Below are 25,658 nucleotides of genomic sequence, written 5' to 3'. Positions count from 1 at the left end.
ATTGTTTCCCTCTTATTACTTTATTATTTGAATTAACTATATAAATTGTCTCGATATAAATACAACCCCATCGTCACGAAAAGTGAAATAAGCATGTAAAAAACGCATTGGTTAAAATAATAAAAAAAAATTTAACAAAGTGAATAAGTATAATGAGTGAATGTTAACATAGTAATATAAAAATAAGATTTAAAATGATTTATAGATTTACTTATTTGTTTGTTATTATTTTTATCAAATATTAAACTTTTATGAACAAATAAGAGTGAAGAATTATATATTATTGAATATTAAGTTTTAAAAATAAATATAAGTAATGTTGAGTAGATCTTTATTGCAAGATAACATAAATCAACATGAATCAAATTTAATTGAATATTATATAGTTAATAATTCAGTAAATAAAAAAATAAGTGAATATTTACTGGTGTTTGTTATAATATTATCGTTATTATTGTTTTATTATAATGGAATAAATGGGATATTAATAATAGTTTTAGCAATAACACCATCATTAATAATAACATATTTACTTATGAAATACATATATATAGAAATAGGAATTAGATCATTTTCTGAACTATTTGTAATTGGTTCCACATTTTCAACTTTGATTACGTTAGTATTTGAAGGTATAATATTTTACGTGTTGAAATATTATACTGAAGAGGAATATGTAAATGACAATAATTACTTAAATATTTACTGCAATTGTATATCAAAAGATTATTTTATAGTGAAATATGGTTGTTTTAAAGGTTTTATATATTGTTTTATAGCAACAATTATTAAGTACATATTAAATATCGGTTTGATTGAGGAACTTTCAAAATTAATAGGTTTATTTACAATAAAATATGAATTATATGATTTGAATGTTAAAAGAAACTTTTTTATACATTATATATCATCAAATTATGGATATATATTGTCTGGAATAGCATGTTCTCTTGGATTTGCTACAATTGAAAACATTGCTTATTTAATAAATTGTGATAACGATATATATAAAATGCTATTAGTAAGCATTGCAAGAGGAATACTTTCAGTTCCATTTCACGTATCTGCATCTGGATTTTCATGCATATTATTAAGCAATATGAAACTTAATATAATATATAATAACTTTGGAATTTTAATATTGAAGCTATTATGTTTAATGCCAACAAGCATATTGCATGGAATATACGATACATGTTTAGTATTGCTAATGGAATTCGATATAAGTGAAGAAAATACAGAAAAGACAAGTATTTTCATAAATAAAAAAATAATTATTCAAAAGTATATACATAAAATAATGAGTACTAATGATATTGTGATCAGTAAACTAAATAAACAAAATTCATTTACAAATATATGTTTTGAACAGAGTCAAACATTATTTTTAACATTAGTGTTTTTGTTTCTTGCAATTATTTCATATGTTATGTGTTTGTCTTTATTTACTTATAATTGGATTCACTTAAGGCGAAAAAGATATAACAGGGTCAATAATAATTTAGTTACAGTAGAACTTTATTCAAATTTAATACAAGGGTAATAAGTAAAATTAAGATAAATACAGTAATATTTTACAATATTTTATTATTTAAATATTCAGATGAAGGAATGTCTAATAAACTAGAATAGTCTTTTTTAAACAATTCAATGCTCTCCTCTAATATGCTATGCGGTTTCTTGTATTTATTTACATCTAATTTTACTTTTGAAATATTATCGGTTAGTATTCTACGCCAATGTTTAGTTCCAGATAATCCATAAAATAATCCAAAAACAGGTTTTAAATAAATATTTAGTTCACCTATAGTAAAAGTATTGTCTTTATTCCTAGGTCTAATTTCTTTTAAATAATCAATATATTTATTCAAAACATATCCTCTTGTAATATAATTGTCAACCTTTTTATTATATATTAATTGATCTACATTTGAAAGTGTGATAAATGGATTATTCATTACTTCTCTTCCAATCATAACACCTTTGATTCTATTCCATTTGTTTTGATTTATTAGGTTTCTTATTATGCCTCTATAGTAATTGTTCTTACAATTCTCGTCTTCATCACTGAAATCGTCAAGGATTTTATTATTATCCTTTTTATCATCGCTAATTTCCAGTTTCATTTTCTTGTTGGTTTCTGTTAAATCCTCATTATTTTTATTATTATTAAAATTATTGTAAATAAACCAACTTCCATTTAATATAGATATAGCCTGTTCAATAGATGTTATTCCACCATTGACGTAGAAATTTAGATCGGGAAAGTCAACAGTCAATCTATATACCCAAGAATATCTTAATTTTGGTATTCTTCTATTTTTAGAGGGATCAATACCATTTAACCATGCTTTTCTAGAATGTATAATAAAACTATCTGTACCAATATAGTTATTATTATCGTAATTAATTAGTTCATTATCATTGTAAATATCTTGTGGGAATATATCTAATAATTCCTTCTTTTTTGCGTTATTCATATTTTTACCTGAAACTATAGATATGAAATTAAATAAATGTTTGTAACTATCAAACTCATCAACACCTATTCGTGTTTTTATTGACAATTTTGTATCATTATTTAGCTCCTTCAATGTTCTATTCGCTTCATTAACTATTCTTGCCACTCTAAAAGGGTATTTAAACAGAGTCGCGCCAAAATTACCATCTGAAGCAACTTTTGTTGATGGACAACCAACGTTTATGTTGTATCTTTTAAATCCATATTTATCTGCAATTAATATAGAATTTCTAATTTTATCTGGATCATTACCTCCCAATTGTAACACAAGTGGATCTTCACTTTCATTTGTTTTTAAATGAACATCCTCAAGTAAATGACGGCGAGATTCATCTTTATAACAGTGTATAATAGTGTCAGACACAACCATTTCTGTCCATAGTTCTGCATATTTAGATATTATTCTACACAATGTTCTAAAATGTATGTTTGTCACATCTAGCATAGGTGCGACAGAAATTATACATTCTTCTAGGTTAGTTGTGTTAAGAACATTCTCTTTTTTAAAGCTATTATTTTCTGTCATCCCATTTAAATATAAACAAAGAACATTCTTTGGAGGCGATAGGTGGTAAACACCCAAACAACCCGCTTAAAAGAATTTGTGGCATATTTAATTCCTCGGGTAATAGAAAATTCTTAAAAACCTTAGATTAACTAAAAAATTAATATACTAAAACTAATAAAGCTAAATATAGTTTAAAGAATTAGATTTTAAACTTTAATATTTGAATTTTTTAATGATATATATAGTGCTAACTGAAGAAAATAGCTGGTTGAACGATGTTTGATGTGTTGCTATTTAAAGGATCAATATTTTTATTTTCTTCAAACATTTCTGTTTTTTTAATGGGAGACCTTGAGGATACAAAATCGAGCATGTTGGCGTCATCTTCAAAAATATTACCTGTATTGTTGTTATTATTGAAAATATCATCAAAGTCATCCAGTAAATTACTTGAGTTTTTATTATTTATGTTTCCGTATTGATTATTTATTTCGCTATTACTTTCAATATTATTATCTTTTGTATAATTATCACTTAATGTGTCTTTATAGTTGTTATATTCAGTATAATTATTAAATGGGTCAAAATTAAATGTTTGATTGTAATCCGAATTGCGATTGTTTTTATTATAATTACCATTAATAGTACTAACTTCATTATATTCACTATTATTACCAGTATAAATGTCATTGTCTATACTCTGATCTTTATTACTTATGTGAATATTATCATTAAAACCAGTAATATTATAGTCGCCATTAACAAATTTATCGTTATTACTTAAATAAGGATTTGAGTTATGTATTGAGACATCATTATTATGTTCCATTAAAACGTTTTTTAATTTATCGTCTTGATTATTTTTAATATTATAATATTCATCATATGCATGTTCATTTAAATTATTATTATAGGAGTATTCTAATGTTTTTTCATCATTAAGATTGATATCATTCATTTTTCTCACATTGTCAAACGAAGTACCACTTTCATTTAATTTTAAATCAACTTCACTATTCAAATTATTCATATTGTTAATTATGTTATTCTGTATTGTTACAAACTCATCATTAGTTTCTTCAAAATATAAGTCATTCAAATTATCATTTAAATTATTATCATAAATATTATTGTTACTGTTCGTGAATGGTTTGTTAATATTTGGCGAAAATATTTTATTATTTAAAGATTTTACATCGTTATCTTTAAATAGTGAAGCATTAATAACTTGATCATTATTTATTGAATTATTGAAATTGTTATAGTCATCATCATCATTGTCGCCGTCAGACCACCAATCGTTGTTTAATTTTTTATTAACATTATTAATAGTAATATCATGATTTACATCATTTACATTACTATTATTACTACTTACAACTGTAATATCAATTCCAATATCTGAATTGTTGATATTATTCGAATTTATGTTATTGTTAATATTACTATTAGATAACCAATTATCATTTTTGTTACTTTTATTTTCGTAGTTTAATGCATTAATACTACTTGAAACCATATTGTTTCTTTTCATCATGTTCGAAGATGATAACTTTGCAGCTATCTCCTCTGCAGATAGTGGTGTTGCTACTAATTCATCAACTAAATCATCTTCCATTAATAGCGAATCTATCTCATATTCTGTCTGATCGTTTCTAGATTTGTTAAAACCTCTGTAATTAAAATTAGAATTAACATTTGTGGATACCTGACCACCCGAGAAAAAAGTCACACAGTTACATAGTGAAGAAACTGTTCTTGCAAGTAATAATTGTAACATTTAAATAAGTAAAAAGTCAATAAACAAGTATAAAAATTCTAACAAATACTTAATTTAATGATTAATGATTACTTATTTAATTGTTTTCCTCTAAAGTTAATGTGTGATTACTTTATATAATCTGAAAAATAAATATAAATTCTTTAATTATTTAATATATTGTTTTAAGCTTTAAATTTATGATTTAATGTTTCCTTTTCTTCTTATATGGTTCAGCAATATTTAATTTACCCTTTCAATGTTTTAAGAAAGAATATAAAGACCCCTTTTAAGTATTTAAAAAGAAAGAAAATATTTGCTTAAAAACAAATTATAATCCCATAAAACAATATAGTAAATTAATATGTATGTTACTTTTTATCTTTTATAAATCTATATTTTTTTTTTCTTAATTTTGAAAAAAAAAATGATTAAATAGAATACATACACATTTACATTTAATATTGCTTCACCCGAATTAACTTCAATTGGCGCATGCATTGGCCCGCCAGCGCCTAAATTCGTTACTCTAATGTTTTTGTTAGTCGAGAATAATTAAATACTTTTAAATGATTTATTAAAATGTAACTTGAAATAAACATAGTTAGCATCAATATATTAATCAATGATTGTAGAATAATATAAGTGTTGTAACATACTACAGTAAATAATAAATTAGTTATATAACTCATTTTTCTTGTCTTAAAAATAAATGAGTCGATTTCATTAAATAAAAAATGTTTTAATATTTAAATTGAGGTTTTTACACTAAATATTTCAAGTTTAATAATTTTATACTTAATGTTTACATTAAATTACTTTAATATATATAATTATTCAATGATCTGTTACAATTAAAAATTGTGTAGACCAGATATTAATTCAATTAAAAAAACAATAGTAAACAATAAATTCACTTATTGATTTAAAAAGTAGATGTAAATGGTTAAATATGAGAAATGTTTTATAAACGTTAAATTAATGTTTAAATTTGATCTATAATAATTTTATAATGATATTGTAATTAAAAACTACTCGATTTTACTTTTCGAGTATTTAATACAGTAAAGATATGATTAATACTGATGTTAATTTATAAATAAGGTTTACTTAAATAGTATAGTCTTTAATTTTATATACTCTCGATGATGACAACAGCTACGTTTCTCAACATTCGCAGTTTTTACCGAAATATAAAGGGATCTTAAATATGCGCGTTTAAGACCATATGATGGATTTCCTTAGATGTCTGAGAGAGTTTATTTTTCTTTATATCAGTTGAATTTTTTAATCTTTCATTTTAATATACTTTTCTTCTTATTGTTTGAATTTTTCTTATTGAAACAGAGTTTAAGGTAATATCAAGCAATATGTACATTAATTATTGGGATGTTTAGATCGTAAATGGTGTTCATTAAAATTTAATTCAGCAAAAGGTGCTATTTTTTTTTATTTAATATAATAAATATGCACAATTAATCCATTAACTGTGTAAGTTTACTTTTAATATCGCTCTGATTTATTTAGAAGGTATTTTGAGATCTATACATTCAATGTATAGATTAACTTTCAATGACAGTTAATGTTCATGCTTGTGCAAAATTAAATAATATGTATTATTACTAATGTTTTGGTACGTATAATTGATGCTAAATAAAGTATTTTTATTTACATTATAATAGATAGATTCATACAAATTCATTTTTTTTAAACTTATAAATTCAAGAGAAAAATGATATGTATTTATCTAACACTTTCATTACTGTTATTTTCACCTTCTTTACTATCTGTATCAGTTTGATTGTTTATCCTATCTTTTTCAATGTCATACATAAGTTCGGATCTGGACTGTACATGGACAAATTGTTCAAAGTCGCCAATTAATGTAGTAGCAAAACTCTCTGTTATGCTTGCAAGTAAATTAAGTAGTCCAAATAAAGGTGATAATGGTATCCTAAGTAAGCAAAACATTAATGTCAATATATATATGTTCTTTTTATTAGTTTTTCTGAAGTTTTCAACAGGCTCCCTGTATAACAATATCCACGGTGTAACAAATGTATCCATTATTAATCCAACGATACCGTTCCATATGGCGTCTAATATACTTTTAGGTCTAGGTCTTCTTCCTCCAAGTAACTTGTGCCCGAAGTTAAACACAACAGATATAGTTTGAAATGTACCACCAAGAAAATATCTAAAAAAGTGTATTAAACCTACTCTAAATCCCTGAATAAAACCTTCAACATAAGTCAAATCTTCATCATGTATTCCCCTTTTTATTTCAACAAATAATGATTTAGTACCTCTTTTTAAACCAGAATATACTGCAAGTAAATGTGTTACACCCAACGATGGCAATACTCTTCTTTTTAACTGCCTTGAATAAGAAGAAATTAGGAAATGGAAAAATTCACCAATGTCTACGACTAATGCATCTTTATGTAATGAATTTACATTTAGTATCATGTGTGGCGTATCTAATGGTAACACATTCATAAATAACAGTGCTTCTGGGGTTAAAGTATCTATGTCTATGTTGTCGTCAGAAGTTCTTATTGAAATAGCAACAATAATATCACTTATTACAAGAGTTTTAATATATAATGGTTTACCTATTTTTAATTGATCCCATGGTGTTCTCGTTATGTACATTGGTAGGCTATAACCTCCTGACACATAACATACTAGTGATCCCAGATAATTTTTTAATTCTCTTTTTTTTTTTTTGATCATTTTTTGTCTTTTACTGTGCATCCACAGTATCCTTTGGCGTGAATATGTTATATTGTTCATATTTTCTATTTCTTTCGATATCATGAAATATAAGGTTTGAACAACCAATCTTTCCAAATTACATGATATTTGTGATATTTGAATGTTTATTTCATCAAATATAGGTGCATATAACGGATTCATTAATGATCTTTCTATTGTAAATGAAATAAACTCATCACTATTTGAATAGTTATAGCTTTCTATATTATCTTCTTGTTGAATTGCTTTTTCATTTAAAAATTCTTTACTTAGATCTTTATTCGTTTCTTTATAATCATTATCAAGGTCTTCATCCTCATCAAGGTAATTATATTCATCACCATCATCATCACAATTATCTTCATCATAGTAATTGCTTTCTGTTTTATTTATATTCTTTCTTTTGTTTTTTGAAATTAACTTATTCCTTTTTTTATTATTATTTGTTGATTTTTGTGATATTTTGTTACTGATGTTACTATTATTATTATTATTATTATTATTATTATTATTATTATTATTATTATTATTATTATTATTATTATTATTATTATTATTATTGTTATTGTTATTATTATTATTATTTTCATCTTCATTATTATTGTTATTTTCAATACTATTATACTCATTCTTATTCAAATATATATTAGATGTTTTAAGAATAACAGGTATATCACCTTGTAAAAAGTGATCAACATGAATAGAAGATAATCCTACTTTAACAATTATTTTTCCACACATTAATATATTAAATTCAATTATATTTGATAATATCGTAACTACTCTCAATATAGATTTCATTACACCGTTATATAATTCAAAATATATATTTTCATTAAAGTATTCTACTCCAATTAATGAATCAATATCAGTAGAATTATAATAACAATCATTACACCTATTTTTAATGTATTCTTCGTTATCCAAACAATGTCTATAAATTTTTTTTAACATTTTTAATACATTATTTATTATTGGATTCTCTTTTGGAGATATTGATCCACCTACTATTGATAAATTTCGATTTAAAAATATAAATATTTGTTTAATAATTACACTAATTAATTCAATATCTTTATTATAGTTAATTATAGTACTATTTTCATTCATAAATTCATTTTCATGAATGTTAAGATTTTCATATTCATTATCACAACTATTAAAATTTAATTTGTTTATTTTACTCTTGTTTTTCATTCTTGTTCTTTTTAATACATTGTTCTCAGTTTGAAACTTATTTATGGTATTAACATCAAAAATATCACTGTATTCATTTTTATTTAAATTTTTCTTTTTATTGGTTGCAAATAAATTAGTTACACCGTGGCTAAATAGTGTTTTAATATTTCTTCTCTGATTGTTACATATATTATTGTCACTATGATTTATATTTGTACTTGGATATGATTTTAACTTATTACTGTTATTCCAATTATCTAAAATTACCTTGTCTTCTTTAAATCCAAGTAATTTAAAACATATGTTTAATAATGAATCACATGCTAAATTTAATATTGATATCGGATACATATTTTGTGGTTCTATATTCACATATAAATAAAATAAGGAACCATGATATATTAATACTAATTCATTTTGATGTATCCATGAAACACTTATTCTAGGTATAAAAAAAGACATTTTAAATCCTAGCCATGATATTTTTTTCATTTTTTTATTTAAATTACCTTCATAGGTATTACTTATATCATTATTATTTGATTGAACTAATTCTTTATTTTCCATTGTTTTAATTTTCTGAAATTCAATGTTTGTGTTATTATTATTATCATTATTGTTAATTTTAGCATTACCAAATTCATTACCCAATATAACCTCACTATCCTTCTTAATATTATTATTTAAGTCAATAGAGCCAAAATTAATGTTATTTATGTTTGAAATATTACCATTCAATAATTTTTCCGCACGTTGCTTATTATCTAATATTATTAATAGTCTTGATCCTTTCGAGTTTACCATCAAAAACACATATAATCTACCTATTTTCACTTTTTGATTTGTATTGCTCTGTGAAGTAAATGTTGCAAAAGGATTTTGGAATCTATTGTTGTTTATTTTAATTTCATTACTTGTATTGTTATTTATTAATTTTTCTGTTTTTTTATTTGAAGAATATTTAATAAACGTAATAACACTTATTTGTTCGTTTATAGAAGTAATTGAGTGTGTTGTCCAAACTGATTCTTTCACATTAAATGGTCTTATTCCAATATATTCACAGTCCCAATTTTTTGGAATGTATGGTATTCTTGTATTAGGTGGTATTATACCTATATCGGCACTCTTTGCAGAAAATATATCTGGATATACATATCCATTTCCATATATATGATGATTTATATATGTTAGTTTTTTAAATGATTTATTTCTATTTGTAATCTCATCATTGTAATTTACGTTATCGAACGTTTTAGATTTTTTAAATTCATCTATTTTTATTCTATTATTAATATTTGAGCTAATATCGCTCTTTTTATCGTTTGAAATATTACTTATTATCGAATTTATATCTAATTTTCTCTTATATCTGCCTCCTTTACTTAAACCATTTAAACTAATATTGCTATTGCCAACTAGCGAACCTGATCCACTCACACTTCCTGATACTGCATCTTTAACCGCTTTCTTAGATCTATAGTAATAGTTGTGACTCTTATTTGTTTCTGGTGTATCATATGCAATGTAATAATTAGTAAAGTTACATATCTCAAAAAATGGAGCTTCTGCTAATGAAAATATAACAAAATAAGATGAATTTCTTAAATTAGTTGATCCTGAAGATGTTGTACCTAATATTGCCGGTATTATTTGTATTGTCACAAGAATAGGTGTATTGTTTTCATTTTCAAATACATTTAAATCATTATATATGTTCGCAAAACCAATAATTTTGCTAGTGTTTGATAGACCAACAACATTACTGTGACCTAAATTATTAGTTGATGTTCCTGATGATGAACAGTTATTGTTATTATCTTGATATTTGTGTAAAGCTATTTGAAATTTGCTTAGTTGAGGTGTATATTCAACCTTTTGACCAGAAAATAATGAAAATTCACGTGATGCTTGAAATGATTTACTCATTCCTTCTACTATTGGTTTTGATATCCATATTTTAAGATCTGTATCATGGTATGGTCTCCTTTCGTTTGGTCTTAATAATAAACCATTGTTTGAAAGAGATGTTTTTGGAGGTAATTTAAATTCTATGCAATTATCATTTTTAAATATACAATGTTCACTACTATTGTCATTTTTATTTTCGTTTATTTTTTTATTTTTAATTGGATCTTTATATTGTTCATTATTCTTACTTAAATTACGGTTTCCTATTAAATTTATGTTTTCATTAAATTCATATTTTATATTTTCAGCATTACATTTATCACTATTTACAATATTACTTTCATTCAATTTTCTGGTATTTCTAAAGTAAATTATACTGTTATCCTTATTTTCATATTCAATGTCTATTATATTCAAAATTTCATTATTTATTTGCCTGTGCATCTCATTTGAATTTACATATTTATGTACTATTATTGGAAACGGTAATTGTGATATAAACTCGTATTTATTGTAAAAGGAAACAAGTGGACAATTTAATTGTGATAACAAATCATTATTATGTGTGGTTGACCCTATTGATATTTTGTGTTCATATTGATCGTCTTTTATTGATTTTAAAGGTAAATTAATTGAGTGACTAGCACCTATTAGAGATAAATCGTATTTAGGAGAAACTTTTGATACGTGACTTATTTTTATATTATTTGAAATTATTTTATTTAGTTCTTTTGAGTATAATTGTAGATTATTCTTATATTTTGATATATTTAATTTGTCATTTATTAAATCTAAACACAAGGTACTTAATCTTATATTTTTTAAATTTTCAATTGTTGTGAAGTATCTATACATTGGTGGTAGTGGTATAATTATATAATTATTTAATGGCATTTTGAATATGTTATTTAAATTACCTCCTGTTGTATTAGAATTTTCATTATTATTATTATTATTATTATTATTATTATTGTTCAATAACTGGTTATTATTTATAAACAAACATATTATTGAATCACTTGTGTTTTCAATTCTAGATAATGTTGAAAACAATATTCTTTTTGAAGATACTGATATACTTATAGTCATGTTATTCAATGAATTTATTAGTTTACTTAAACCGTTATTATCTAAATTACCAAAAAATTCTCTTATTAGTTTGCTGTAAAATGGATTCCATAAATTTAACGGATTTCCTAATATTCTTTTAAGTACTACATTGTGCGTTAAAGTAGTGCCAAATGGGAATGATACTGACGTTTTCTTAGATTTGTATATATACTTATTTATCGTTGTATTTCTAGATTGTATATATTCAGTTGACTCTGAAGTATTTGTAAATAAAGGATAACAACAATATTCTAATGGACATCCATTTACATATATTATTATATCAAGTTTTTGTCTACATATTGGCAATTCTAACTCTTGTTGTGATTGTATTATATAATCAACATATTTTCCATTAAGTATATTAATTAATGCAGCAAATTCTTCTTTATATATATTTCTTAACTTGTAATAGTTAGAATTCTTATTTATTTTAATTTTATGCTTACTATTCATACTCTTATTGTTTATAACTTCATTATTAATGTTTTTGTTATAATTATTAGTATTATCATTAAATTTTATATATTTAGGGGAGTATTCTTCAATGAATTCTAATAACTTTATATCATTTTCCTGGAAATCATTTATATAATTATTAGCAAAATCTATATTTTTTAAATTTGGAATTTTCATCCATGTTGGTATTCTCAATCTGATTTGTATTGGAAATGGTAGTGAATTTGTTATCTTAATTAACGGTGTTATTTTTATTGTATAGGAATAACTTGTCACATACTTGTCTGATGTTGGTATATCCATTGATTCCACTTGACAATTAAATCCCATTAATGATTCAAATGTTAATGTTGTTATTTCGTTTGCTATTTTTGCCTTTGTAATATTTCCAGGTTGAGTTGACATTATCTCATGTAAAAGTGTTTTTAATATTGTAAACGGTATTGAAGATAATTTAGATTGTATTTTATCTAATGATTTTTTATCTATTTTTATTTTTCTCTTATTAACTAAATTACCCTTCATTTTATCATTAATATTCCTACTACTATCGTTATTATTATCGTTTTCATCGTCATATTCATCTTCGTAGTCATCATCTTTATGTAAATCGTTTCCCAATAGCAATGGTAATATACTAGGTTCCATATCACTTAATAAAAACCATGAAACAGGTATTGATCTTCTTGAATAAGGTGGAACATCTATATACGGAAAGTGATCGATTATCCTATTTCTATCATTAGTATTTTTGTCTTTACTTAAATTCTTTTTTGATGATTCTACAAATATAGAACCACATAAATGTCTTATACCTTGACGCCAATTTGCAGTTACTCTAAATAATGTATTAGTCGAATTTTCTATTTGTATACAAGTACCCAATGTCCATATCCATTCGTTTGAATATATTCCTGATTCTGGCTCTAATACTATTAAAAAACCAAGTGTTGCCAATCTATATGCCCTTCTATATAACGTGTCGTCTTTAAGTTTACCTATTGATGACCATGTTGATTGAGAAATTAAAAATCTGTGTATCATCATGTCTATTCCCTCTGTATTCATTCTTAACATTGGTGTTGACAACTCCAATTGTTCAGCCAATTGTTTAAGCTCATATTCTGCTATTCCTGTTGATCCAAACAATAAGCTTGATTTCTTGTCTTCTAACCACAAATGCTTCACATTATGTTTTTTTCTTTTATATATACCTAGTGCACATAATTCATTTGATATATCGTTCAGTATTAAATTTGAGTTATTTTTTTTTTTATTATCTTTAGCTAATTTTGAATTATTATTATTATTAAGTTTATCAGAATCATTTATATTTATTACATGACTATGATTGTTCTTGTCGCTATTTTTGTTGTTTTTATTTAAATTTAATATACTTTCGTTTATGTTAAAACTATTCTTTGACATTATTTTTGATGTTATATTCAAAAATTCGTTAAAATGAAACTCTGATTCGCTTATTGTATCTTTATAATCTAAATTATTTTCCCAAAAATCACTATTCCTATTTGCTTGAATTCTTGCTGCTATTTTTTGACCTTTTCTATGAGTGAATTTTTGTATTGCCATATATACAGGTAAATTAATTGATATATTACAATATTCTCCTGATTTCAATAGATATTTTTTTAAACCTTTAATATTATTATTAACATTTTTATTGTTTTCTATTTCAGTTGCTGTTGTATTTTCAATATTATTCTGAAAAGAAATTCCTATTGATACCGGTTGAACTATTAAAGAGGATTGACCCAAATCGTTTATTATTTTAACAGTGTTTATTTTCATTCCATATGCATAAACTAATCCTAGTAAATGAAGATTACTGTAATCGCATAGTATTACTCTTATATTTTGCAAAAAACCTGATGTTATTTCAAGTGATATAGATTCAGTACAAAAATTTAAATTTAATATAGGATAACTGTTTATTAAATTATTCATCAATATATGTACCATGTTGTTATTTTTACTTATGTTATGGTTGTTATTAGTATTAATATTTTGATTACTATTATCGTTTCTATTTGTATTTAACAAAAGGTCATACGGGAACGGTCTTATTACAGTTATCATACAATCCATAATTGGATCATGGGTTATTGCACCAATAATACCTGTTAACCTGCAATTTATTACATTTGGAAACTCTAATATACATTTTGTCTTTTCTATAATTATTTTTAATATATCTAAACTATTATTATGTATTACTATATTGAATTTATTCAGTCTATATTCCATTTTTATTTGTTTAGTCTTATTTATGTGTATTAGTGGTAACATTAATAATGATAAAATATTATATTTTTTAAGTATATCCTCATTTTTTATTTTATTACCTTCATCTAAACCGTTGTATATCCATTCTAATGGTAAACTAGTGAATTTAAACAAATTTTCTATTATTGAATATATTGTGTTATCTAAAAATATTGGTTTGTTACTATTACTTGAATTAGCATTTGAATTTAAATTCTTCTTCTTCTTCTTATTATTATTATTATTATTGTCACTGTTTGAAGTGTTGTTGCTTTCGTGGTTATTACTATCAATTATATCATTCATATATAAATCCATCGATATATTCAATATATCCTTTCCTAATTTCTCGTTGTCCATTTTTAATGCAGGTATTCCATATCTCCTGTTTTTATCTAAATTATTCATGTTTTCATGCAAAAGATGCCTTTTAACCATTTCAGGCAAATTATTTAAATTATTCTTATATGGTAGTGGAAAACCAGAATCATACAATAGTACAATTTGATTTTCTTGTACTGATTCAAGCGATTCTGATGACATTTGTAGGTAGTTTAACCCTTTTTCACTATTTATGTCATTAGATATAATATTTTCATCTATATCTAACAAATTTTCAAAACTTGTTTTTACATTGTCATTTACATGGTTTATTTTAATACTTGTTGGCATTAGCTGTTTTAAAAATGAATTTCTATTTTTGTTATATTTGTTTATTATTTCATCTTCTTCAACATTTTTAGCTTCATTTATACTATAATTAATTACATATGGATTCAATATACTCTCTGTAATAATATATGTTTTACTATTTTTTATGTACCATACAGAATAAATTATTATTGAGTTCAATGTATCTTTATAATAGTCGTTAAATAACCTAATTTCTTGAAATATATCCATTGAAAAAGATAAAATTATATCATTTATAACAAATTCAATATACAATTCATAATTTGTTAATTTATCTGATATTTTTGATACTGTTATTGTGTTTGGGAGTAAAAATAATTTAATATTTCTTATATATAATAGTAGATCTCTTTTTATTTGTTCACCTGACATATCAAATGGTATATATATATTTCTTCCATTCAAAGTTGACAGATACATATAGGTTCTTAATGACATTATTTTACAATAGTTACAATTACATTCCTTTTTATTTATATTCACACTATTTTTATACTTTATATTTTGATAAATAAAATCAACACTGTTAACTTTAACAGGAAATCCTGGCAATATCATTATGTCATTGCATTCACATGAAAAATTAAATGTTTCTGTTTTAATTGATGTATTCAGATTTAGGTTTAACAACAATGAAAATGCCACACTATCAATAAAATTATCTTCATTTATTCTTGAATCAAAATTTTTGTCTTTTATATTAAATATTTCATTATTAGTCTTATTATTAATCTTATACACATTTAAATGATAATCATAATTAAAGTTATTTGTATTATTATCATTTTTTGGAATGTAATAACTAGGAACAGAATATTTTAAATATCTACCCACTGACAATCCCTGACGTTTACCGTATCTATTTGATCTCATTATATAATCGTAATCTGCCTGATCGTATGTAGATATATTTTTTCTAAATTCATATATATCATGTGAATTAGTAAATAAGTTTAATTTTTTATCCAATTTAGTGTTAAAAATGTAATTATCATCATTTATATCATATTCATCTGATTCCTCATTTGCGTCGTAAAAAATATTATCATTACTCATAGATTCCCTTTTATTTGTAAAATATTCATCTCCATAATTTTCACTATCAGTAACGTTTCCGTATTCATCATATTCAACAATTTCATCATCATTATTATCACTATCTTCACTATATTTATTAAATAAATCAATATCATAAAATCTATCGTTTTCCATATCTTCATCTGTAAAAATGTTATCAATATTCATTTTAGTTTTTGAAATACCATCATTATTTTTAATAGATTTTTTATTATTATCAACATAAGATGGAACGCAATGTACAGCTTTAGACATCCAATCTATAGACACTTCTTCTAATGTTAACTTATTTATTTCTTCATTTGATGTGTCAATTCCAAATAAAAAAATATTATTTTCTTTTAATACATCTCTATGAAACCATATTTCTAAATTATTTAATGAAATCTGAAAGTCTACCTCTTTTTCATTATTTACTGAATATAATAATTCATTTTCCTCATTGTAAATATATTCATCAATGTTATCATCAGTGTAAAAATTTCGAAAAGTGTGATTCATATTATTGTAATCCACTGTTAAAGTTTCATATCTTTTTTTATTTACATAATCTTTATTTTCTGATATTGGAAATAAAGTGTATGTTTCACCTTCTTTTGAGTTTCTTTTCTTAAATGCACTAAAACTTTTTCTTTTTGATAATACAAAATTATCATTATCTGGTAATAATTCACTATTACCGTATACATTCCTATTTTTTTTAGAACCCCAAATATTTAATATATTTATTCTTGATTTTTTTGAATTATTGTTTAATTCATAAATATTGTCATAACTTTCTTTTTTATTTGAAATATCTAAAATATCATTGTTATCATCGATATCCAAAGATAATTTTCCAATATCTTTTATTGGACATAATTCCTCTGAATTAAACTCATCTAATTCATTGTCCGTTAATTTATATTCGGTATTATTATTTATGTTTGAATTTTTGCATTTACATATTTTATATGGATTTGGTTCCATAATACTATTTATACTGCTTTTGTCTGTATTATTTAAATCTTCTTTTTTATCAATATCACTGGCGTTTTTATCACTAATGTCATTTATATTATTTAATATAACTTTATTACACTCTATTAATATGTCTTCAAATGACATAATTGAATCAATTCTTTTGTATTCTAGTGAATTAAATGGTTTTAATTTATGATCCAGCAATGCTGTTATTGGATAAGCTATCACCATTGGTATTGACTCGTCTATTGGGTAATATATTGGACTAGTTATTTCATGATATAAATAATTAAATCTATTTATAGAGTATATTTCATTTGTTTTTATTACATTATCAATACTAATACCACAAAAGTTGTTATCTTCATTAATTATACCAGGTTTTTGTGAAATACCGAAACTAGATATGTTTATCATATCATTCTTAGTGTCCAAAATAATGTATCTCATTGTTGAATTATCGCATCTTGGATATCTCATATTAATTAACCATATATCATTCCACCAACTGTATATTCTTTCTATATATGGAGCAGATACTGAAAATGTCGTTAAACTAAATATAAATCTAAAATTATTCAAAGAAACTTGAGATTTCAAATAATTATCACCCATTACATTTATTGTTATATTTAACAATTCTGATTTATTTATCACAAAATTAGAAAAGCATACATCTTCTTCATCAACCATTATATTATTTGTGCTATTAATATCATTTATAAAATTAATGTTTTCACCTTTATTCTCATTTAATATTATCTCTTTTTCACGAAGTATATGTGTATCATCAATAACTGGTATTTTTGCACCATCTATAGCGAAAATTAGTGGTATATTTATCATACCAAACATAATACCTTTAATAATATAGCCGTTTCGATTATTATTAGTATTAACGTTTAATTTCTCAATTGTTTTAGTCAATATAAATGACGAGTTTATAGATGGAATAAACACATCTAATATTGGAAATCTGTTTTCTTGTAAATTTTCATTCTTAAACTTGATATCATTTTTATTATCAGAAATATCGCTATTTAATGAACTATCTATTGAGTAGTCACCACCTAAATTATTCAAAAATGGAAGTTGTATTCTCAGTTGTGACATTTCAAGATTTATTTTAATAGATTCTGCACATGTATTATTACTAATGTTATTTTCTACTGAAATATGAAATAAAAAATTGTAACTTATTGCCAATGCTGGATTGCTTTTATTAGTAAAAGAAGACAAATAGTAGTTTTCATTATTTTTATTATTTCCTTTTTTATCTGTGTTTAACACGTATTTGTTCCTTTTGTTTATTATTCCTATTAGTTTTCTATTCAAATTTACGTCATCCACTTCAAATAAGTTATTTTTCTTATCTTTATTTGAAGTTGACTCAAAATAATAAGAAGATATATTCTCTGACTTAATTATATCATTCAATTCAGGAAAAGTTATTACTAAAGTATTAAATTTTGTTTTTACTTCAAAAGAAGTTAGCATCACTTTATTAAAAAGTTTTATTATCTTAATTATATTATCGCTCCTATTATTATTAGCATTAACACTCCCAATATTAACTTTAGTGTTATGTTTTTTTTCTAATGTATTGCTTTCCATACTATTTACCTTTTCTTTTTTACATTCTTTAAATAAGGGTGAATCTGAGTTTGATGTAAAAAATCTGTCAAATAAGTAAAATAAATCTAATAATTGTCTAAATGTGAATGGTATCATTGATAAAAACGTAGGTGATGTTACTATATTTACCATTATTGGACTCAATAGTCCATTTTCATAATATATTTCGTTGCTCAATAAAGACAATATAGGCATTATATATAGATCACTTATTTCTTTTATATCGTAGTTTTCATCCCTTAAATTTGCTTTCATTGCTTCTTGTTCTTCTTTTTTCATCGGCCTTTTACCAAATACCGAAAATATTTTTGGTTTACAATCTGAAAGTATAAATTTGTTGTTAAACGGAACAGGTAATGGTAAATTTAAACCGTATTCCCAACTTGGAAATAGTTCTTTATTATTTCTTTTAATTATTCTTTCGTCTAATATCAGTCTTTTCCTATCTATTGTCAGAAATTCTGGTAAATACGATGTAGAATATTCAGATAGTATATTTTTATATGGAGATTTAAATACATATTCCAAACTAGATATTTTTTTTGTAAAATACATATCAACACTATTTAATCTATCCCCATTAACAATATTTTCATATTCTCTTATTCTCTCATATAATATTGACCATATACATATATCTGCTATTTTAAATTTTATCCTTATTTTTTTCCTACCTTCTTTACTTACTAACTTCTTAATGCAATTGTTAAACTTTTCAAGTACACCAATATTAATTTCGTTATTTATATATTCATAAATGTTTTCTACAATAACCTGCAGCTTTAATGTTATTTTTCTAACTGAAAAATCTAACATACCCCATGTACCATTTCTTAATATCATTATATTTATCTCTTTAAAACCTACTTTAATTTTCCATCCTCTATTATTTAAGATTTTATTATTTTTACTATTTTCCACATCACTAAAATCATTAATCCCATTTATATTTGTTAATAATGAACTTTTAATAATAAAATTTAATCTTAAACCAATTGATTCACCTGTTAATATTGCAGTTCTAACATTTGCTTTAGACTTATCAAATATATTATAATCATAGCAATATAATGGTCTTATAACAGTAAAGCTTTCATTTGAAAATTCGATTGTATCTTTATGAATATTCATTAGCTTGTTATTTATTAGTTTACTTTTATACAAATTGTCTGAATTCACCATTAAATGCAAGTAAACGTTTTCGAATGCTATACACAATTCACCATAATATTCATCTTTATTTTTTAAATTTACCATCATAGTTTCCTTGTACCCACCACATTCCACGCAATTTTCTGTTCTTTCTTTGTTTAAAATAAAATTATCCTTCTTTTCAGGCTTTAAAATTAATTTTAACTGCTCTAGTGGCGATTCGCATTTCTTGTCATTATTCATTCCATAAAAACTAGCTTTTTCTTTGGTACATTTTTTAAATAACTCAAAATATAAGCTAGAAACAGATTTAAAATTGATCATTTGTTCTTTTGAAAAGAAAAAATTACCATTGTTTATCTTTGCATTACAAATTATCAAGTGACTACTAATATATGTATCACAATTATCAATATTGTTTTGCTCATTATTTGAATAAGTGCATGAATTTAATGATGTTTTTTTATCATTAGTCAACATTTTTAGCTCAAAATTTAACTGTGGATCATTGTTTATTGTAATATTTACTTTTTTATCATCATGATTTTTTGATTTATATAAATCATAATTAAATTCATCAGGGTACACTAATTTAAATGGATAATTTGATACGTTTGTGTTCTCATTATTTTGTTCTTTATTTGGAACCAAATGGCCTGAATATTTTGAAAATATCACATTTGGAATATAAAAGTATCTACCTATATACTCTTTTTTAATTTTTTGATATTCACTTATATTTTCTAGTAGTTTAACTTGTTTTATGTGTTCTATATAAAATTCGTTTAATGTAACTTTTATTGACAATTTTTGTTTATTATCATCTTTAAGATTATAATCAAATATAAAATAATACATATTAATACTATAAAGTAATATGTTTGAATCATAAATATTAAATTTTGATTCCTCTAATATAAATTTTGCTGATTCAAATAATTTCAAAAAATCATTATTAATATACTCTTTTTCCGTTTTTTTTGAATCAATTGGAAAGTTATCTTCTAATTTATTCATATTAATTGATAAAAAATTGCTAATGAGTTGTTTTAAATTAAATTTAAATTTACTTGGAAATATTAATGACTCATATTCAATTAATAAGTAAAATATTCCAGGAAATATATTTATGTTAATTTTTTTAATTAAAATATAAAAATCCCTAATTGAATATTTTAACTTTATTCCATCTAATGTTATTGCTTTCACATTTAAATCATTATTATTAATAATGCTGTAACAACTATTTAAATTGTTAAAAATATTAATATTTTCGCTATTACTGGTATCTTCATTATTTGAATTTGTGTTACTTGTTAACATATAAATATTAAAATTGTTTATATCTAAGGAATAAACTTTTTTTTGCATCATAATATTAATCAAAATATTGTCAAATGATATTTCTATGCCATTATATGTTGTGCTTTCTTCAAAAAAATATTCATTTTGCAATAAATATATTAATATATCATTATACAATAAACTTTCACTCATTTGATTAATTTCATCATCCTCATAATCAAAACTCGTAATTTTTCCTATGCTGGAATTCATAAAATTTGTAAATCCTTTAAATAAAGATTGGCTGCTTTCCATTACTACAAATGTATTTAGTGATTTAATTAAATCATTTGGTGATGAAATTATATCTGTCATTATTCTACTTACTCTTAGCCCAATAAATTTATCCTTTAATGAATTTAATGAGTTTGTTGAACTAAATTTTTCATATTTATTGAATTTAATATTGTTATCAACTTTAAAAGTATATAAACCCAACTCTCCGTTACCATTTTCATTAATTTTATTATGCATTAAATTATTTGTTTCTGAATCACAAGTTTTAGCGGACTCTAAATAACAACATAAACAAGAATCAACATCAGATTGTCCGTGAAAATGTTTTACGCACAAATGTTCTGTAGTATAATGTGAAGGCAACTTTAAATCTGGTTGGTATTTTGATCTTATTTTAACATTTTCGAATTCAATTGAAAATATTGAATTTACTTTGGTAGCAGAATTTATCATCATTAACAGTGCCTTCACTAACCTCTTTTCAACATCATTATTTGATCTAGATAAAATTGAACCCATATTTGTTGTTACATTTGGAATAATAGATCCAATAATCCATGCTCTTTTTAAATCGTATATATTAAATTCTGAAATATTTAACGAAAAATAATTGAAAAAGTCATTAGTTAAATTATTATTATCGACATTATCACTATCTATTTTAAATTCAATATTGTTAGGATTAAATCCAATTATTTTTGGTAAATTATCATCATATTTATTCAGATTATTTGAATAATTAAAATCAATACTTGCAAATAGTTGCTTTATTTCCATTTTAAGTCCTTTCATTTCATTCAAATATTGACTTATATTAAATTTAGAATAATTGTTTTTTACTCTAACTTCTTTGTTTTCAATATCAATTAATTTTAATTTACTTATACTGTTATTTTTATCATTATGAATGCTCTTAAATATATCAATACCATTATTTTCTAATATAGAGTTATTGTTTTTACCACCTATTTCTATTATTTTGAAATAAGGTAAAAAATTTAATCCAATAAAATAAATACAACTATGTGGTATTCTTTGGAGCTGTTTATCAAAATAGGATAACTTATTTCTTCTTATTATTGAATTAATCAATGAAACTTCGCCTTGATAAATTTCAAAGTAACTGAAATATAAATAAGTTAATCTATAATAAAATGATTCTTTATCTGTAATCAAGTTCATATTAAAACTGAGTGTTAAACTCGACTTTCTTCCAATAATATCTTCAATATTATCGCATTTGTTATTGTTTATTAATATATACTTCATCCATTCAGGTACAAAATCTATATTATCTAAAATTTTATGTAAATCAGATAACAATATTGTTAACTTAACTCCAGGAAGAGTAATTTGCAATTTATTTTCACTTGAAAACCATTTTTTGAATGTTGAAAATGTATTGAACTCAATATTTGATTTGTTTTCTGCTGAAATATCATTCACATTATTGTTTACTTTTTTTAAAACCTTGCTTGATATGAATTCATATATAATATCTGAACTTATATTATTTGTCTTGTTAAATATACTAAAGAAACCTTTTGATACAGTAGAACCTTTTAAAAATTCATTGGCTGACATATGTATTGAAACAATATCTCTTATTGAAACATGTGTCTCTAATTCATTTAATACTTGTTTCGGTACTTTTGATAGACCTGCATGTAAATTATTTCCTTTATTACTTAATATAATAGTTTTTAAATATTCTACCATGCTTTTAACAGTTTTTCTGTTGTTGTAAATATATTGACAAGATTTTAAAAAAGTTGACCATTGGTTAAAATAATTTATAAAATTATAAAATAAAGCAATGAAATCTGACGTACATATTATAGATAATGGTTCAATATTTTTGATGTTATTTCCAGAAGGTATTTCATGAATAAATTTATCTGTACATTGAAGAAACATTAATTTAGTGCACTTCCATTCTCTAGATGAAATATAATCAAAATATTCTTCATTATCTTTAAATATATCATCGAAAAATTCATATGAGGCATTTAAAGACCTTATATCCCATCTTTTAAATAATATGTGTATATCTATACCATTATCAGTTGTTAATTGAATGGTGTTTGACGGATTTTCAGGAAGTTTTATAAACTTGTTATTGCCATTTTGTGTATGTTTTGGATAATCACTATATTCAAATTCTTTAGATGTGTTTGAAAACTCTGTCAATTCTTTAATATATTCAATTCTTGATGTATCCTCGTTATTCAAATTACAAAGAAAATTATTTAAAAAACTCAATTTTTGAGTATCAGTATTTTCTGATGAAAATAAGAGTGGTAACAAATTTTTTAACGTTTTTGATATAAATCCACCTTCTGCTTTACTTGAACTGTTTTCATCATGCTTTAAATCCTCATTCATATCTTCGCTGCTTGATTTTGATTCATCACCTATATCCAATACCTTCGTAATCACATTTTTTGGTACTGATTTTAACAATAATTGATCAAATACTCTGTATATTATTCTAAAACTGTAAAATCTTATCCACATAAATTCCAATAAACTCTGCTTCTTGCCTTTTAATTCCTCTTTAGATAATATATTATCGTCGTTTGGAGAAGTTATATTCATTGAATCACATAGCACTTCAATACAAAGTGGTTTTGGACCAAATGTATCATCTAAAAAAAAACAGTGAATATTATTTATTTTAACATTTAATGAATTAACTATCGATACCTCAACGGACTGTGAAATTACATTATTTACTTTTTTACTTGACCACGGTGATATGTAATTGTACCATCTTCTCAATTTCCTTAGTTTTGCATTATGATATCTTTTACACCATTTTTTTGAATCCCACTCATCTAAACTTGCCATTCTAAACTGAATATCAACATCCCATGCTTCTATATTTAATGGATTATCTTCACTCAGCATTTTATCTGTCCTTAAACATAGTTTGACTCTTCTTATATTACTGTATATTATTATAAATGGTAAATCTGCTATCTCAAATAATAATTGTGGTATCGGAATATTCCTTAACTCTATTTCTAGTGGTGAAAATGAGTTAATTTCTATATTCTCTGCAAAATTCCAATTTCCAAATATATCAGAACCTAACTTTTCCAGTAAACTCCCTATGAAGGATTTTATTAGTGAAGATCCTAAAACCATTTCCAATATATTTATTAAAAAAACAAAAAAAAGGATTAAAATAGTTTCACATCAATAAATTTTATTATATTTGGCCTTTAATAATACTACTTTAACATCAATTGACTTTTCTTTATCCTAAACAATTCCCAATATTAAAAAAAATTACATGTTCATCTAATCACTGCACATATTACTCCAAAATTGAACAATTATGTATTTATTTGTTGTTCAAATGTTATTATTTTAACTTTAACGAGATATCTTTCATATAAGTACCCGTATCTTTGTCATATAAATCTTTTTTTTTTTAAGAATATATTTAATAAACTATTATCAATCTATTTGAGAGTAAACCAAAAGAATATAATTGCTTTTAAATTACACTTATTTTTTATATTTAATTATTTATTATGCATTATCTTGTTATTACTTTTTTATTTCAATATCTATCTTTTTTTTTGCATTAGAGCTTTAAATTGAGCATGTGGCCGAAAGGCGGGATCTGTGTTTTATTATTCTTTAAAATGTTTTGTATGTTTAGAAACGAATCATTGTAATGTTTTGACAAATAACTTTATTAGTTACGGTTTAATTATGCCTACTTACTGTTTATATTTATTTATTAATGTTTATTTTATTTATATATTTATTTTTCCTCCATCTTCCATAAATACTGAAACAATATTCCTTAAAAGATTTTATTTATTCCTTTTTTAACACTTACTTATTCTTAAAGTATAACTACTTTCAAAAGGTACATGTAGCCATGTTTTATTTTCCCACTTATTTTTATCATTTAATTTAAACAATTTAAACTTGTTATTTCAGTTGATGCTTAGGTTATCTATATATTTAATATTACATGCATTTTTAATCAGTACAATAACCACACCATGGCGCCAAGAAGTTGTATAATATTGCTAAAATATTAATATTAA

The 25,658-nt window shown here is 23.5% G+C and overlaps 4 protein-coding genes across 4 annotated transcripts; 1 reads left to right on the top strand and 3 right to left on the bottom strand.

Annotated features, from left to right (window-relative positions):
* Positions 1-316: 316 nt before the first annotated feature.
* Positions 317-1,543, top strand: FG386_001524 (uncharacterized protein; the record flags this gene model as incomplete). The annotated part of the gene is made up of 1 exon (XM_067340917.1): positions 317-1,543. The coding sequence occupies one exon, from the start codon at positions 317-319 to the stop codon at positions 1,541-1,543; it is 1,227 nt and encodes a 408-aa protein (XP_067197265.1).
* Positions 1,544-1,574: 31 nt separating this feature from the next.
* FG386_001523 (YjbN-like Dus1p tRNA dihydouriding synthase Tim barrel) lies at positions 1,575-3,047 on the bottom strand (the record flags this gene model as incomplete). The annotated part of the gene is made up of 1 exon (XM_067340916.1): positions 1,575-3,047. One exon carries the CDS (start codon positions 3,045-3,047, stop codon positions 1,575-1,577), a length of 1,473 nt encoding a protein of 490 aa, XP_067197264.1.
* Positions 3,048-3,276: 229 nt separating this feature from the next.
* Positions 3,277-4,809, bottom strand: FG386_001522 (uncharacterized protein; the record flags this gene model as incomplete). The annotated part of the gene is made up of 1 exon (XM_067340915.1): positions 3,277-4,809. One exon carries the CDS (start codon positions 4,807-4,809, stop codon positions 3,277-3,279), a length of 1,533 nt encoding a protein of 510 aa, XP_067197263.1.
* A 1,722-nt stretch (positions 4,810-6,531) lies between these two features.
* Positions 6,532-24,738, bottom strand: FG386_001521 (uncharacterized protein; the record flags this gene model as incomplete). The annotated part of the gene is made up of 2 exons (XM_067340914.1): positions 6,532-15,982; positions 16,019-24,738. 2 exons carry the CDS (start codon positions 24,736-24,738, stop codon positions 6,532-6,534), a joined length of 18,171 nt encoding a protein of 6,056 aa, XP_067197262.1.
* Between the last annotated feature and the right edge of the window lie 920 nt (positions 24,739-25,658).

This window comes from Cryptosporidium ryanae (assembly GCF_009792415.1).
Source record: "Cryptosporidium ryanae isolate 45019 chromosome Unknown contig_25, whole genome shotgun sequence".
Lineage (NCBI taxonomy): Eukaryota > Apicomplexa > Conoidasida > Eucoccidiorida > Cryptosporidiidae > Cryptosporidium > Cryptosporidium ryanae.
Note: the sequence above shows the minus strand (reverse complement) of the source record. Positions and strands in the feature narration are given on the sequence as shown.